This window comes from Rana temporaria, chromosome 10, assembly GCF_905171775.1.
Source record: "Rana temporaria chromosome 10, aRanTem1.1, whole genome shotgun sequence".
Lineage (NCBI taxonomy): Eukaryota > Metazoa > Chordata > Amphibia > Anura > Ranidae > Rana > Rana temporaria.
In genome coordinates, this window is record NC_053498.1 from 99,731,280 (window position 1) to 99,749,982 (window position 18,703).

Consider the following 18,703-nt stretch of genomic DNA (forward strand, 5'->3'; position numbering starts at 1 on the left):
TTTTGCGCTATAAATAAAAATAGAGCGACAATTAATAAATATCCCCCAAAAATATATAAAACAATTTTTTCCCTCAGTTTAGGCAGATACGTATTCTACATATTTTTCGTAAAAACAAAAAAAAAAACGCAATAAGCGTTTGATTGGTTTGCGCAAAAGTTATAGCGTTTACAAAATAGGGGATAGTTTTATGGCATTTTTATTAATACTATTTTTAGTACTAGTAATGGCGGTGATCAGCGATTTTTATCGGTACTGAGACATTATGGCGGACACATTTATGGGACCATGGGCATTTTTATAGCAATCAGTGCTATAAAAATGCATTGATTACTATAAAAATGCCACTGGCAGTAAAGGGGTTAATCATGTTCCCTGGGTGTGTTCTAACTGAAGGGGGGGGGGTGGGACTGACATGGGGAAATGACCAATCGCTGTTCATACATTGTATGAACAGACTATAGGTAATTTCTCCCCCCGACAGGACCGGGAGCGCGCGCGCGCCACACACACACACACACACACACACACACACACACACACACACACACACACACACACACACGTTCTCGCTCTGCAACGACCGGGTGCCCGGCGGTGATCGCGCGCGTCAGGGGCGAGCTGGGGGGCGCACGCGCCTCCGACGGCGCGCCCCTAGTGGCTGATTCACGAGGTGACGTAGATCTACGTGACCTTACGCAGGGGAGCCGGCCTGCTGCCGTATAACTGCAGCGGCTGGTCGGCAAGTAGTTAATGGGTCACTAAAGGAATTTTTTTTTTAGCTAAATAGCTTCCTTTACCTTACTGCAGTCCTGGTTTCATGTCCTCATTGTTTGTTTTTGCTCGGATGTTGCTGTAATTCTGCTCTGTTCTGGACACTTCCTGGTTGTCTGTTTCCTGAGGACCACAGTACTCAGAGCTTCTAGTTTCGTTTTCCAAACCATCACTTCTCTATGGCTCTATACAGCACAGAGGCAGGATAACATGCAAAAACGAAACTGAAACTACAGGTACATTATATGATTGATTTGTATCTATTTTTAATCGTTTATAAAGGGAATCAGTTAACTATTATGTCTCTATACCCTGTAAACAGTCATTTGAGCAAAAAAATGTTTTTCCTTTAAAGAAGTTGTAAAGGCAGAAGGTTTTTTATCTTTATGCATTATGAGTGCAGCAACCACCCTCAGCCCTCCTAACTTACCTGACCACCATCTAGATCCAGCGATGTTGCATGAGAGACTCAGCTGTCAGGCACACTCCCTTATTGGCTGAGACAGCATCATGGTGCCATTGACTCCCGCTGCTGTCAATCGAAGTCAGTGAGCCAAATGAAGAGAGAAAGAGGACGCAAAAAAAAAAAAAAAAAAAGACAACGTTTTGGCCAAGTAACCCAAATTATGAACCCTTAACTAAAAAAGGAGCATAGAAACTGTTCTAGGATGTTCTGAACCTACACATACCAGATGTAGAAGAAATTCAGTTGTGCAATTGTGTAGTTTTATAATACTGATAATAGGTTCAGGTTATATCCAAACTTCTGTGGACATCCTGATTTCTTTGGTGTTTTTATAGAAGGCGCTTGTGCCTGACCAATAAGGAGGATTATAGGCCAGAATTAAGAGATATAGGTGACCATTTAGTGCCCCAAGCATGACATGGGAGCAAGGCAGGCCGCATGTCTCATCTTCTTTCATTTGACCAGCATGTTGATGGAAACAAAAAAATGATTTGGAGGAGTTATCTGTCTCACAGAGCTATTGTATACAGACAGGGGGAAAGCTTCCCCGCCATCAGAACACATTCGTCAGCACTGCTGGCTACAACTGATCAAGCAAAAATGTTCCAACAGGCTGGTTTTACAGTCAATTGAGAGATCAACTTCTGTACAACCAACCTGCCCACAGGTGGACTGAAATTGACATTTCAATCTAGTCACCCTTCCATAGGAAGCACTGAATAATCTTTCTCTAGCACAGATTGTTGTACTTTCACAATTGCAAAAGAGAAATTAGATTCCTTCATGCCAAACAATTTCATTGTTGTTCATCCACTGCCTGAGACAACACTCCTGGGAAGAGGCCACTTCACTTACCCAGGGATGTCACGTGGATTGGGAATTGGATCATTACTAACTGAAGGACTGAGTTCTTGATAAGAAAGATCCAAAATAAAAAGCAGGGGGCAGAGATTCTATCTTAGATGTCAAAGATTCTAGTCAGAGGGAAGGACGTGCCGGAAGCACATGTATGCGCTATTTAAAGTATCTTGGGACTGCATTAAACCTACCATTTGACCACTTTAGCCCTCTAAACATTGTGGTAACTGGATAGAATACAAATCTATAGGAGCCATGAGACTGTTTTTATTTTCAGTCGGTTCCCAACTTAACTTGTCTACTGGGGCACACTTTGAATGACAATTGCACGGTCATGTACACTGTAACCATATGAAATTTCACACAAATAGAGATTTATTTTGGTAGTATTTAATCACCACTGGGCAGCACATGTGGGCACTAAGAGGACCGATGTTCCTCCAACAGAAGTCGCAGGTTTTTTACATGTATGCCAAAAATAAAAAAAATAACCTGCATCTGTTTATTTCCGTGATCAGCTGTCATTGGCTGACAGCTGATCGCGTGGTAACGGGCCTGCTGCGATTGGCTCTTTACCCAATCCATGATTAACCAAGTCTCATGGACTCAGGGATCACAGAGCGCAGCAAGTGAGAGAACTGGACGACGTCCATGTACACACTCCCGGCAATTTGAGTTCAGCTTTAGCGCAGGCGGCAAGTGGATAATGCATTCTATGAAGATTAAAAGAAAAAACCTTGCGTGTAGCAGCACCCCCCGCCCCCCATTCTTACCTGAACTCCCTCTCTATCCAGCGATATGCATGAGTGCCTCAGCCATCTGGGACGCTTCCTACTGATTGACTGAGACACAGCAGCAACACCATTGGCTCTCGCTGTCAAACTCAGTTAGCCAATCAGGAGAGAGTGAGGCGGCGGGCCGAACCGCAGCTCCGTGTCTGAACAGAGCAATGTGGCTCGGGTGCCCCCATAGCACGCTGCTTGCTGTGGGGGCACTCAACAGAAAGGAGGGGCCAGGAGCACTGAAGAGGGACCCAAGAAGAGGAGGATCCCGGTTGCTCTGTGCAAAACCCCGGCACAAAGCAGGTAAAAAAAAATTACTGAGACTTTACCCATCGCTTTACATTCAAAATACTAACAACCTAAAATGCCACCCACAACTCTGCTCTTATCTACAGGTGATACTCGAAAAATTTGAATATCGTGCAAAAGGTCATTTATTTCACTAATGCAACCTAAAAAGGTGAAACTAATATATTATATAGACTCATTACATGCAAAGCAAGATAGTTCAAGCTGTGATGTCATATTTGTGACGATTATGGCGTACAGCTCATGAATACCCCAAATCTACAATCTCCAAAAATTTGAATATTGTGAAAAGGTGCAATATTCTAGGCTCAAAGTGTCCCATCAGCTAATTAAGCCATAACACCTGCAAAGGGTTCCTGAGCCTTTAAATGGTCTCAGTCTGGTTCAGTAGGAATCACAATCATGGGAAAGACTGCTGACCTGACAGTTGTGCAGAAAACAATCATCGACACCCTCCATAAGGAGGGAAAGCCTTAAAATGTAATTGCAAAAGAAGTTGGATGTTCCCAAAGTGCTGTATCAAAGCACATTAATAGAAAGTTGTGTGGAAGGGAAAAGTGTGGAAGAAAAAGGTGCACAAGCAGCAGGGGTGACCGCAGCCTGGAGAAGATTGTCAGGAAAAGGCCATTCAAAAGTGTTGGACTTTCACAAGGAGTGGACTGAGGCTGGAGTCAGTGCATCAAGAGCCAGCACACACAGACAGATCCTGGACATGGGCTTCAAATGTCGTATTCCTCTTGTTAAGCCACTCCTGAACAACAAACGTCAGAAGAGTCATACCTGGGCTTAAGAAAAAAAACACACCTGGTCTGGTGCTCAGTAGTCCAAAGTCCTCTTTTCTGATGAGCGCAAATTTTGCATCTCATTTGGAAACCAAAGGACCAGGGTATGAAGAATGGAGAGGCAAGATGCTTGAAGTCCAGTGTGAAGTTTCCACAGTCTGTGTTGATTTGAGGAGCCATGTCATCTGCTGGTGTTGGTCCACTGTGCTTCATTAAGTCCGGGGTCACCGCAGCCGTCTACCAGGAGATTTTGGAGCACTTCATGCTTCCTTCCGCAGACGAGCTCTATAGGGATGCCAACTTAATTTTCCAGCAGGACTTGGCAACTGCCCACACTGCCAAAAGCACCAAAACCTGGTTCAATGACCGTGGGATTACTGTGCTTGATTGGCCAGCAAACTCGCCTGACCTGAACCCCATAGAGAATCTATGGGGCATTGCCAAGAGAAATGTGAGAGACATGAGACCGAACAATGCAGAAGAGCTGAAGGCCGCTATTGAAGCATCCTGGTCTTCCATAACACCTCAGCAGTGCCACAGGCTGATGGCTTCTATGCCACACCGCATTGAGGCAGTAATTTCTGCAAAAGGGGCCCAAACTGAGTACATAGGCATGCTTCTACTTTTCAGAGGTCCGATATTGTACAATCCTTGTTTTATTGATTGCATGTAATATTCAAATTTTCTGAGATTGTGGATTTGGGGTTTTCATGAGCTGTAAGCCATAATCATCACAATTATGACAAATCACAGCTTGAACTATCTTGCTTTGCATGTAATGAGTCCATCTCATATTAGTTTCACACTTTAAGTTGCATTAGTGAAATATATGAACTTCTGCACGATATTCAAATTTTTCGAGTATCACCTGTACATCACTAACCTAGTCCTAAAAATACCAACCTAATCATGCTTTGTTCCTTCCAAGACCTCCTGCTCTCTCTCATCACCTCCTCAAATGCTTGCTTCCAAGGCTTCTCCCGAGCCTCTCCAACCCTATGAAACTCCCTCTACTCTAATCAGTCTGGCCATCTCATACTCTGTTCACTTTTAGACGATCACTGAAAACCCTCCTCTTCGGAGGAGGCCAACCCTGCATCCACCTAACAATTTTCACTTTCTCCATGAGTTCATCCCCCCCTAATTATTACCTTTTGGATCTCTTGATCCGCTCTCAGATTGTTAGCTTAACCACTTAAGACCCGGACCAAAATGCAGCTTAAGGACCTTGCCCCTTTTTGCGATTCAGCACTGCGTCGCTTTAACGGACAATTGCGCAGTCATGCGACGTGGCTCCCAAACAAAATTGGCGTCCTTTTTTTCCCACAAATAGAGCTTTCTTTTGGTGGTATTTGATCACCTCTGCGGTTATTTTTTGCGCTATAAACAAAAATAGAGCGACAATTTTGAAAAAAAAATCAATATTTTTTTTTACTTTTTGCTATAATAAATATCCCCCCCCAAAAAAATTATATTTATAGTCTTCCTCAGTTTAGGCCGATATGTATTCTACATATTTTTGGTTAAAAAAAAAAAAAAAAAAAACGTAATAAGCGATAACGGTTGGTTTGCGCAAAATGTATAGCGTTTACAAAATAGGGGTTAGTTTTATTGCATTTTTATTAATTTTTTTTTTTTTTTTACACTACTAATGGCGGCAATCAGCGATTTTTTTCATGACTGCGACATTATGGCGGACACTGTGGACAATTTTGACACATTTTTGGGGCTATTGTCATTTTCACAGCAAAAAATGCATTTAAAATGCATTGTTTACTGTGGAAATGACAGTTGCAGTTTGGGAGTTAACCACAGGGGGCGCAGAAGGAGTTATGTTTCACCTAGTGTGTGTTTACAACTGTAGGGGGGTGTGGCTGTAGGAGTGACGTCATAGATTGTGTCCCCCTATAAAAAGGGATGACACGATCGATGCAGCCGCCACAGTGAAGAACGGGGAAGCCGTGTTTACACGTGGCTCTCCCCGTTCTTCAGCTCCGGGGGCTGATCGCGGGACCCCAGCGGCGATCGGGTCCGCGGGTCACAGAGCTTTGGACCCTCAAACTATTTAAAGGAGAAGTCTAGCCTGGGCTTGTTTGGCTTCTCCTATGGGTCACAGTAGTGCAATTCGTTTTGCATGCCTGTGACCCGGTTTCAGTAGAGACTGGTCTGAAATCCGCTCTCCACTGACATCACTTAGGAAGTCTGGATCCACCGGCTGCCTGAACTGATGGCAGTCTCAGCAAGCTGCTGAGCATGGAGTGAGCAGATCATGAGAGCTGCCGATCGATCGGCAGCAGCTGTCTCCTTGGGGTGGCGAGAGAACCGAGCCATCAGCTGTGTTCGGGGCTCGGTTCTCAGTGAAGAGGCTGCAGGGGACAGATGCGGCATCGGTCCAATGCTGCATCCATGTAGGCAAGTATGGATCTACCAAAAAATAAAAAACACATACCTTTTAAACAGACTGTTTTTGAATAGCTGCAGTCAAGGAGTGTGAGGTGAGCTGTGACTCTGGAAGTAATGCAATACAGGTCGCTTCCAGCCTGTAACCAGTTTTTGGGAAAGCCCAAAAACCCCCACAGGTGCCACTGGGGGGGGGGGGGGTTGTACCCTTTGAGAGCCCTTCACCAGCGAGCTTGATTTACCACTTGTCTACTATGCGGTAAAAAAAAGTTGCTGCGCAAATACCGTACGAAATAAAAAGTGGCAATGACTGCCATTGTATTCTCTAGGGCAGAGGTCTCAAACTGGTGGCCCTCCAGCTGTTGCAAAACTACAATTCCAATGAGGCACTGCAAGGCTGACAGTTACAAGTATGACTGCCATAGGCAGAGGCATGATGGGACTTGTAGTTCCGCAACAGCTGGAGGGCCGTTAGTTTGAGACCCCTGCTCTAGGGTCTTTGCTTAAAAAAAAACATATATAGTGTTTGGGGGTTCTATGTAATGCTCTAGCAAAAAAAAAAAAATGGACTTTTACATGTAGGAGCGAAGTGGCAGAATTGGCCCGGATGGGAAGTGGTTAGTGGTTTTGAAATAATTCATAACACTGCTCTAGAGGGAAAGCGATTTTAAAATAAAATTCTGCAGGATCTTAAGATGAAGTAAAGCATTGTGAGGGTGGCCAATATTTGCCATTATGTACTTGCACATTAGGATACTTCCCTCCAGGTGTGCTCTCCTCCAGCGATGCAGGGTTTGAGCTCTACATCCAATCCACCCCCACCAGTGCCATGTCCTTTTCTTGCTTCGCTTACTGGGCAGGCACTGCTGATGGAACTCCCATGCACAAACACTGAAGGTACAATATCTTGGCAGCTGGTGCCATTCCTTGCAACTGTAGGATGCCGGGTCTGTACATTAATGCACATGTGCTGTAGTTCAGATTTAAAAAAATCTGCTAGCAAGTAAACATTCATCAGAAGAGACTTCTAAATTCTCTTTTACAAAAGGCCATATCTACTAGCCAATTAGTTTTTTAGCTGTACTTCTACTTTAATTCTAGATGTATTGGCATTAATAGTTTTCTCTTAATCTCACCCTGCAAAGTCAAAAACACCTGCTGTGCCTTCCAGTGGCGGCCAGCCACTGCAGCTTCCCAAGATGGTGTAGCAAAAATGCGTGGCCACTTAGGTAAGTGCATCATGGCCACTTAGGTTGTGCCTGCTTGCACTATGCTGTCCATTAGTACCTGGCCAGTCAGAATTTAAAAATAGCATGGCTGAATGGCGACATGGCTGCATCTTTCATTTACAGAATTCTATGAATGAACCACCGTCGGCCTCTGTAGTCAACAGCATGTAGTTTTCAATTAACTGTGAGGGCACTGGTGAATCATCTCACAGTCCATTGATTCTTCCTGCCATTCAGTAAGTGTCTACCCGTATCAGAGGCATAAACTCTGAATCAGCCAACTAGACCTTCCCTGGCCTATTAACCCAAGTACACCCTCTCCATACCAAGTTATAAGGTCACCTCTTATGCTTTAGCCTACAGACCACAACTAGGGAGTGCCTGGACAGACGCTAGAATTTTCTGATAATACATAGTATGGGTCAGTACCATGTCGGAGTGGAAATTCCTTTTCATTCACTTCCCTACCACTATTTGCATTACCCCCTCTTTGTACGCTATGAAAAACGTCAAACACTTCTAGGGAGACATAAATAAATACAAATAGCTTTTTATTGCAACACTTACCCCTTCTCTCTGGCACACAGCTAACCCACTTCCTGTGAGCACTGGATTTCAAGGGACCCCCCCCCCTCCCCTGTGGGCTTGTTACCGATTATCACTTACACAAGCACAGTACATGAACAAGGAGGAAGAAGTGGTGTGTATCGTAAACAAAGACATCGGCTGGGAATGAATGGACATGGATGACTGGTCAGCTTTGTGCCCCAAATGAAGTTGGACTTTAAACCAGGTGTAACATTTAAAAGCTCTCAGGTTTTATTGCCATGCCTCTAGTAGAAGGATTTCTATCCACTTTTGACAAATGGCAAATCTGACTGGAATCAGGCTTTTAACTGCACCAAAAAGATACATTTAGAACTTCCAGAATTGCAGTGACTAATGAGTTCTTAGAAAAAATGTTATTGCCATTTATCAGTCCTCTTAAAAGGAGCAGTAAAAGGATGGGGTAGGTATGCATTTCTACAATAGCCACCCTTGATGGGTGGCCACACCACCCAAACATTATTTTGCAGCTTAACGTCATTGAAATAAGACGCCAGACAATAGCATTAGCCTGCTCCCTATGTATACGCGGAGCCTCAAATTTTGCTTATCCCTTGCCTCCAAAATGCTTCAGGGCAATGCATTTGGTGAAGAAAAGCAAAACTCTAGAGCCTAGTACACATGGGCTGAATGTCAGGCAGCATTGTGTACGGGAGGCGAGCTAACTTCTGTCAAAGGGTCATAACCGGAAAAAAAAAAGTCTGCCAACCAGCTACTGATCAGCTCTCTCAGCCAATGACCTGTGTGCTCTGGGGGGGGGGGGGGGTTCCCCACTCCCAAAAACACAATAGCACATCGGGGGAGATTGCTCTACTAACATTGCATAGTTAGTAGAGCGGCTCCTACCGAGCGGTCAGTTTTTTCCGTTCAACATGCTGGGTTGAACGTTAAAAAATAAAATTGTACGAGGCTTTAGATTGTTTGGCGTATGGAGAAGCAAAGCGAATTGCTGTAAGAAATAGGTAATGTTTACAGAAAACAGTAGGGTAAATATTAAAGCGGGGGTTCACCCTAAAAAAAAAACCTACCATACAAACGAGCATACTAGCGTCAGCTACAGTATGCCTTTTTTTTCCCCCCTGTACTTACAGTTTAATCCGTAACTTTAGTTTCAGACTCCGGCCGGGAAATGGCCGTTCCTATGCAGAGGGGTACATGATTGACATCCAGCTATGGCGTGTCATGCCTTCCGAAATAGGACGCGGACATATGCGGCGCCTGCTCAGTCAGCTCCTACTCTGTGCGCAGGCGCCGTATAGCGCCGTGAAGAGCCGAGTCCTATTTCGGCTTTTTTTCGGAAGGCATGACACGCCATAGCCGGCCGTCAATCATGTTCCACTCTTCATAGGAACGCCTACTCCCCGCGGGTGTCTGAAATGAAAGTTACGGATTAAACCGTAAGTACAGCGCCAAAAAAAAAAAAAAAAAAGGCATACTGTAGCTGATGCTAGTATGCTAGTTTGGATGGTACAAAGTTGTGTTTTTGGGTGAACCTCCACTTTAAAACAGATTTACACTGCATCTAAAAACTACATTTTGACTTATCCTACCGCTGTGATAGAAGTATATGTTTTTCCACACGCACACTTGTAACACAAGGCAATATAAAATAAAAAAATTGGCATAAAGAATTTTAGCCAATATTATGTGAATAGGGCAAAAAAAAAAATGCTTCCTAGTGATCCATTAGGAGAATTGCTATTTAAGCATGCGTCAATTGCTTGAAAATATAAAAAGTTCAAGTCGTGAGGATAAAATTTGCAATGTTACATTTGTCCAATGAAAGTTCCTCGAGTAGGACCTGACCCTGCAATACATAAAATGTAACTTAAGGCTTCAACCACAAAATTATACTTACCTGTGACAAATTTACAGTGTACCATTCATGCATAGTTTATGAACTTTCTCCGTGCAAAGATGGGGAACCAAAAAAAAAGATAAAAAATGGCCCCAACATATGCCAATTTAGCACCTGCTTACAACCTGTAAGCACATTTCTTTACCTGGAACACTGGAGGAAAGTCACTATTCTGATGCTAGAATCATCTGACATGCATTTTGTACCATTACCGGCACCCTGAACCATACCACACCACCTGTTATACCTGCCTACAATTCCACATGGAGGACCTGCAAATGTAAAGTTATAATTTACACCTTTACGAGTGGACACCTTTTTGGTTTAAACAAAATGAATTCCTCTGGGATACAGTTCTTTGTCTTTCTTAAGGAGATCATTGTACATCTGTTCATATGTGGTTTTGAAATCGTAAACATTTGGCTTGTCCGGTGCTGGTCCGGGAAGTTTAACATGTGTCCCTGTTCCAAAAGATCGGACGTTGAAGGACCGTTTGCTGAAAACAAAGAAGAAAAAAAAAAAAAAGAAGAAAAGAAACCATAAGCATTATATATTAAATTAAAAAACATTTCATTGTGTGTTCTAAACCTGGCACAGAAAGCAATATCAAAGAACATCCAAGCTTTTCATAATGGCACTAGACTGACGTTTAAAAAGCAATACAGGTTTCATGTCCAAGTCAATATTTTTGCTAATATACATAACATTGATTGCCTGCCTACTTTTCACACCTGGAGCGTAGAAGATTGCCAGCTGCCATAGGAGTGAAGAATAGGATATTTCTCTGCATTATACTAAAACTAGCAGTGCTGCGGTATAATGCATGATTACACAAAAGGTGTCCCCAACGATTCTTTAATAGCTCACCAGAGTTTACACTAAATTCAAGATCATGACACCATTTCAAATCTTTTAGAATATCAAAACAGAATTTTTCTTCTTTTTAAAACCCGGTTTGCTTTTACGTGCGGGTGAGGTTTAAAATTACGACTGCATACAAGAATAGCCAAATCAAACCAGAATGTTCAGCATCGCAAAAAATAAAAAAATCATGCAGGCAAAAACGCAAAGACTGAATAATATATGTTAGACATTCTAGCTGGTAAGAGATGGGAATTTTACTGGAGACCTATCTATAAGTAAAATAACAGATTAGTTCCAACGTTCATCTAGCCTATAAGTCCCATAGCACAGTGGGGAAGAATGCTGCGCACTAACACTTTAATACGGCGATCTCAGGATTTGTTTTCCATACCAATATCAGATCGAACCTGAAGTTTATCAAATTCACAAAACTTCTCTTACAGCAGAATAAAAATTTGAAAGGGATGTAAAGCATGTATTTAGCATTTGCAAACCACAGCTGTGCTGATTAGGCAAAAAAACTAAATAAAAAATTACGAAGACCATTTTCGTGCATATCGGATAATATCAGATGAACTTGAAATGTTTAGAGGACCAATCTGCCACAGGGTCCAGTGGCCATGTCCACTCGTTCTAGCCCTTGCTGGAACACCATGGATGACAGGTAGTGTTAGAAAGCTATGCCATGGGAACAAAACCCCTCAAGGCGAGATCTATTGAAGACTAATAGCTAAGCGATTTGTTAAATATTGCAGCAAAACCAAATTGGTGACAGCTAAAGCAAACTCACATGATCTCATGTGCAGACTAATCTCACCCATGACTGTCCATGAAGCATGCACAACCAAATGCATGCCCTAGCTCCGCTATTGGCTGAAGTCATGGGAGCCGCCGGTCACGGCACAAGCACTATAGAAATGGCACGCATCGTGCCCTTTCTTCAGAGCACATGCGGCGATGTCGGTGCCGGCATACATGGCGAATATCTCCTAAACCCGTAGAGGTTTAGGAGTTATTTCCAGTACCTACAGGTAAGCCTCATTTGTAGGGACAAGTGGTTGTACAGGGTAGACAACCACTTTAAACCTATACAAGAAGTATGCTGAAAACTTTAAGCATGAAACAATGTTAAAAAAAAAAAAAAAAGAGATAAAAAGTATTGGGTGTGATGTTAAACTATTCCCAAAACCGGGTCCTGTCTAAGCATTTTCCAGTTCTTCTCAGTTTTGTGTTTTTACACCTGCACCCACCTCCGCCTGAATTTTGGTTAAATAATTAATTGTGCAGTCAGCTGCAGCATTTAACAATGTCCCATTCCATATTTTTTGCAATTTGTGTTCACCATTAGGGACGTGACACCATTGTTTCTAGCTTGGTCCGGGTACAGCAATCAAGCTTTTTTTTTTGCGGTCAAAAAGGGTACATTGAATTGGGCAAATTCAATTATTATATACACCATTAGGCTAGATTCCCGTTTCCCACACCACAATCGCACTACCCTTGCAATCTGTTGCGGTTGTCAATACAAAGTTAACGACACCCCAAATTGAACCAAAAAAAAAAATATATAGCACCGTTTTGCGTTAAAAAAGTCCTTGCCCTTTCCAAATACGCAGCAGTTGAAAAAAAAGTCATGGATGTGAATGTGTCCCATAGGAAAACATGTAAATTAACGCTAGTGTGTTTCTGCAAAAAGCACCAAAAAACAGAGGTGTGACCCAGGCCTGAGATGTAACATAATGGGGTTAAAAAAACAAAATAAGTACAAGTACTGTGGGACAGTGAAAGTAATATTTACAGTAGCGATTTGCTTTTTTGTACTATAAAGGGCTAATTTTAGTTTTTTTTAACCCCATTATGTTACTGGCCGATTAATTGATTATGAAAATTTTAATATATATACACACACACACACACACACACACACACACACAGACAGCAATTATAATAAAAATGAGCAATAGCATGTGCCAGTAGCCATGTAAAACAAAGTCATCTACCTGCTCTCCAGGGAAATATTTAAAATAGGCAGGTGGTAATCACAGTCTATATAAAAGATGCTAGGTTAATAATTTCCCTCTATTCAAAGATCTTCTTGTACAAATGTACTGGAGCGGACAAAATGTGCATTCCATCCCAAGCTTATTACTCTGCACGTGACAAATTAGAGGCTGAAAATAAATTTGAAGGTAACCGCACAGACATTGATTGGGGTCACACTAGAGCAGAGGTGTAAAACCCCAGGGAATAGTTTATAACCCCCCCCCCCCCCATCATCTTCAGTAACGTGCACAGCGGCAAGCCGACTACTAATTTATAGCAACCTCCCCCGAACACTTCCATCTCCAGTCTCAGAAAATGTGTGAGAAGTTATCAGGCTGATAACAGAGCTACAGAGCCAAAGACAGCTATGGGACATAGTGCTTTTTCGAGAGATAAGAAAACACAGCAGAGATATATGTGCCTAGCCCAAACTTCATGAATCAGGTTTACATCCACTTTAATGCATCAAGATAAAAAACCTTTTGACTTTACAACCCCCTTTAAGCCCCAGTTCATCTACGCTCAACATACAGAATCACAGTTTGTAATCCTGCCTGTTTACATTGCAATGCGCAGTCACCTGTAGCATGACACGCTGTACCAATAGTACATAAGATATTTCAGCCATGTCCAACCTGCGGCCCAAGATGGCTATGAATGTGTCTCAACACAATCAAAAAACGTACGTAAAAATTTTATATTGGAATTTGTTTGGCAAAATGCATTGACGCTTAGCGAACATAACTACGCAGCCAAAGAAAAAAACACCCCTCACAATCACACCTTATTTACGTCACCAGCTTTTGTCAGCACCTATATTTTCTAGCAAGTATTTCCAAGGATGAAGCACACAAAAAAAAAAAAAACAGGCAAAATTAGAACCAAAATATCCGATGATCAATTCACTGAGAATAGCTACTATATCCATCGAACCAGATACTGATGAGTAAATTTATCAAAAAACAGTGACAAATATTGCACTAGTTTTATGTTGCCCTCTTTTACCTTTTATAATAAAAAAGTTTATTCCTCAGATGGGTACATGATGTATACAGCAATCGTTCAACTTGTGAACTGTGACTTTCTGCTCATTAACCATCCCTAAGGGCCCGTTCACACTGCAGCAACCCTGCCAATCCACTGCGAGTTCCCGCATCGCATGTTTCCTGGCCGCAGTTCACACTGCCCTATACAAACAGCTGGGAGTAACAGTTAAACGTTGATGACGCAGTGCGATCTGCAAACTCAGACAGGAATCGGATCACATGGGTGCCAACACCCATGCGATCCGATTCTGCTGCAGACAAAGAAAAAAGTCCCGTGTGAGTTTGATGCGAATTCAGCCATACAATGTATGGCTGAAATTGCATTGCACAGAGACCACATGTGATTTGCACTGCAGTGCGAATCACATCCAAACTGACATCACAGCAGTGTGACGCGTCCCCGAGGCTGGGTTCGAATCTCAGCCAGACCCTGCTGTCCTCCATCACCTCAGTAAATGGGAAAAAAATATATCAATTTTTTTATGTCAATTTTATTTGGGTACAATGTCGCGCGGCAGCGCAATTGTCAGTTAAAGTAACGCAGTGCCGCATCACCAAAAAAATGGCGTGGTCATTAACCACTTTAAGACCAGGCCTATTTTTCAAACTTGTTGGCTACTAGTTGAAATCTTATAAAATTACTTAGAAAAATAATGTTTGGGGGTCCCAACACAATAGAGAATAATAAGGCGGTCAGTACAATACTTTGTCACACCGTATTTGCTTAGCTGTCTTACAAGAGCAATTTTTTTGAAAAAAAAAAAAAATTACTTTTTGGAATAAAAAAAGTAAAGTTAGCCCAATTTTTATTACATCATGAAAGATGTTACACCGGGTAAATTGATACCCAACATGTCACGCTTCAAAGTTGTGCCTGCTAGTGAAATGGTGACAAACTTTCACCCTTAAAAATCTCCATAGGCGATGTTTAAAAAAAAAAATCAACATGTTGCATGTTTCGAGTTAGAGGAGGTCTAGGGCTAGAATTATTGATCTCGCTCTAATGATCGAGGCAATACCTCACGTGTGGTTTGAACACCGTTTTCATGTGGGTGCTACTCGCATATGCGTTCATTTTTTTTTTTTATATATATTTTTTACACACATATTTACATACACTTCTTTATTGCACCTTTTATTTTTACACTGTTCTTTTAAAAAATAAAGCAGTGTCCCTTTTCTTTCTATTACAAGTAATGTAAACATCCCTTGTAATAGAAAAAAAAAAAGCCTGACAGGACCTCTTAACCACTTAAGGACCCGCTCATGTGCATATACGTCGGTACTTTAAAGATGGATATCTCGGTAACGGCAGCAGCTGCTGCCACAACCGAGATATCCATCTTTACTGTGAGCGGTCCTGTAAACGATAACGGTGGTCTGCGCGGCGGCGGGAGAGGGCCCCCCTCCCCCCGCAAGATGGCCCCCACCCGTCCCCATAGCAGGGCGGAAGGGACTTCAAAACATCACTTCCGCCCATGCTTCTTAACCACTTAAGCCCCGGACCAATATGCAGCCTAAAGACCCAAGGTGTTTTTACAGTTCGGGACTGCGTCGCTTTAACAGACAATTGCGCGGTCGTGCGACGTGGCTCCCAAACAAAATTGGCGTCCTTTTTTCCCCACAAATAGAGCTTTCTTTTGGTGGTATTTGATCACATCTGCGGTTTTTAGTTTTTGCGCTATAAACAAAAATAGAGCGACAATTTTGAAAAAAAAGCAATATTTTTTACTTTTTGCTGTAATAAATATCCCCCAAAAACATATATAAAAACATTTTTTTTCCTCAGTTTAGGCCGATACGTATTCTTCTACCTATTTTTAGTAAAAAAAATCGCAATAAGCGTTTATCGATTGGTTTGCGCAAAATGTATAGTGTTTACAAAATAGGGGATAGTTTTATTGCATTTTTATTTATTTTTTTTTTTTTACTACTAATGGCGGCGATCAGCAATTTTTTTCGTGACTGCGACATTATGGCGGACACTTCGGACAATTTTGACACATTTTTGGGACCATTGTCATTTTCACAGCAAAAAATGCATTTAAATTGCATTCTTTATTGTGAAAATGACAGTTGCAGTTTGGGAGTTAACCACAGGTGGCGCTGTAGGAGTTAGGGTGCACCTAGTATGTGTTTACAACTGTTTGGGGGTGTGGCTGTAGGAATGACGTCATCGATCGTGTCTTCCCTATAAAGGGAATGACGCGATCGATGCGCCGCCATAGTGAAGGACGAGGAAGCCGTGTTTACACACGGCTCTCCTCGTTCTTCAGCTCCGGGGAGCGATCGCGACGGAGCGGCTATAAACAAATAGCCGCGCCGTGGTCCCGGATCGCTCCCCGAGCGGACCCGACCTCCGCATGTAGCGGGGGGGGTCCCGATCGGACCCCCCACCCGCAAATAGGCGAGGACGTACCTATACGCCCATGTGCCTGTACGTGCCATATTGTGGACGTATATGTACATGGGCTGGTCCTTAAGTGGTTAAAGCAATATTTTCTAGTTTTTTTTTTTAAAATGACTTTTTTTTTTTTGCATTTAAGTCTAAATATGAGATGTGAGGTCTTTTTGACCCCAGATCTCATATTTAAGAGGACCTGTCATGCCTTTTTCTACTACAAGGGATGTTTACATTTCTTGTAATAGGAATAAAAGTGATCACATTTTTTGTCCCAGTGTAAAAATGTAAAAAAATATAAAGAAAATTTTTTTAAAGCACCCCTACGAGCTCGTGCGCAGAAGCGAACGCATACATGAGTACCGCCCGCATATGAAAACGGTGTTCAAACCACACAAGTCAGGTAACGTCGCGATCGTTAGAGCGAGAGCAATAACTCTAGCCCTAGACCTCCTCTGTAGCTCAAAAGATGCAACCTGTAGAATTTTTTTTAAATGTCGCCTATGGAGATTTTTAAGGGTAAAAGTTTGATGCCATTCCACGAGCGGGCGCAATTTTGAAGCGTGACATGTTGGGTATCATTTTACTTGGCATAACATTATCTTTCACAATATATAAAAAAATTGGGCTAACTTTACTGTTGTCTTATTTTTTTAATTCAAAAAAGTGTTTTTTTTTTCAAAAAAGTGCGCTTGTGAGACCGCTGCGCAAATACGGTGTGACAAAAAGTATTGCAATGACCGCCATTTTATTCTCTAGGGTGTTAGAGAAAAAAAATTATATATATATATATAAAATAATTTGGGGGTTTTAAGTAATTCTAGCAAAAAAAATTTAGTCTTGTAAACGCCAAATCTGAAAAACAGCCAAGGTCCTTAAGTGGTTAAATATGAGATCTGGGGCCAAAAAGACCTCAGATCTCAAAAACATGCAACCTGTAGAATTTTTTAAACGTCGCCAATGGAGATTTATAAGGGGACATGTTTGACGCCATTCAACGAGCGGACACAATTTTGAAGCGTGACCTGTTGGGTAGAGCTGCCCCCCCGACGATCCCCAGTCCGGATGACTCGCAATTTTCAGGTGCAGCCATAGGAAAGTCCCCGGCTTCGGCCTAGCTCCGGAGCGTGGCCATCTTGGTACACCTGGCAGCGGCTGTCTCGTCAGGAAGTCACGTTTCGTCACCGCCATCTTGCTTCATCCCACAATCCTGTACATTAATGTTAGTTAGAAGGGGGGCAAGCGGACATCTTGTTACACCCAACAGTAATAACTTTCACAGTTATTTTTCAACACAAAACAGAGCTTATGTGCTTAAATAAAGTATATGAAAATCTGACAGGCAGTTTACATGTTAAATTTTAAAAGCCGCAGCAAACCTCACATGCTTGCTAATGTGACAGAATACCTCTGATTTTTACATTTAGTTAAATGTGAAAATCAGAGTTGTTCTTTTACATTAGCAAGCGTTAGGTCAGCAGGTTTGCTGCGGCTTTTAAAATATAACATGGAAACTGCCTGTCAAATTTACATATACTTTATTTAAGCACATAAGCTCCCTTTGGTGTTGAAAATAACTTTAAAGTGGTAGTATACTCTGTACTACCACTTTTACCTACAGGTAAGCCTATAATAAGGCCTATAATAAGGCTAACCTGTAGGTATAAAAAATTCCCCTCGCAATGCGCTGCTGACACCATCGGCGCATGCGCACTGGGGATCCTCGTCTAAAGGCCCGGCAACCGCCAGACCTTGCCGGCAAGAAGTCTCCTGTGCGTGACAACATTGACACTCCAGGCACTCACAGCGCTGGAGCGGCGATACCCGGAAGACACGCCAAGGCAAGACGACATCTCCCTCAAGGTGGACCAGGTAAGTTCCCTACGACTCGTTCCAAGTAGGGGTGCAACGGATCGTCACCGATCCGTGATCCGAACGGGTCACCCCGTTCGGATCGGCACACTAGGCGATCCGCGGAGCGCTCCGGAGCCTCGGCCGTAGGAAAGTCCCCGGCTTCGGCCTAGCTCCGGAGCTTCTTGCTCCACCCCAACCAATCACAGATCGGCTGTGATTGGTTGGATGGGATGTCCGGTCTCTGCACCCGATTGGCCCGCGTGATGAGCTGCCCGGATTGGCTGGCTTACTTGGCGCGCTCTGGGAATCATCTCTGCTGACATGTGTCTTCATTCCGGTGCCTTGGCTTCCACTGTAAAATACACTGTGACGCACACTCCATGCAATCTGCCTGCACACTGATTAAACTTCTCCTGCAAACAGACCAGGTG

At 42.7% G+C, this 18,703-nt stretch overlaps 1 protein-coding gene across 1 annotated transcript in view; it reads right to left on the reverse strand.

The window, feature by feature from the left end:
* The window catches only part of SSU72 (SSU72 homolog, RNA polymerase II CTD phosphatase), an 87,644-nt gene that overhangs the window by 53,343 nt on the left and 15,598 nt on the right, over positions 1-18,703 (reverse strand). Inside the window, exon 2 of the mRNA XM_040325809.1 lies at positions 10,417-10,560. Coding sequence (XP_040181743.1) covers positions 10,417-10,560 — 144 coding nt within the window. The remainder of the gene's footprint in view (positions 1-10,416; positions 10,561-18,703) is intronic.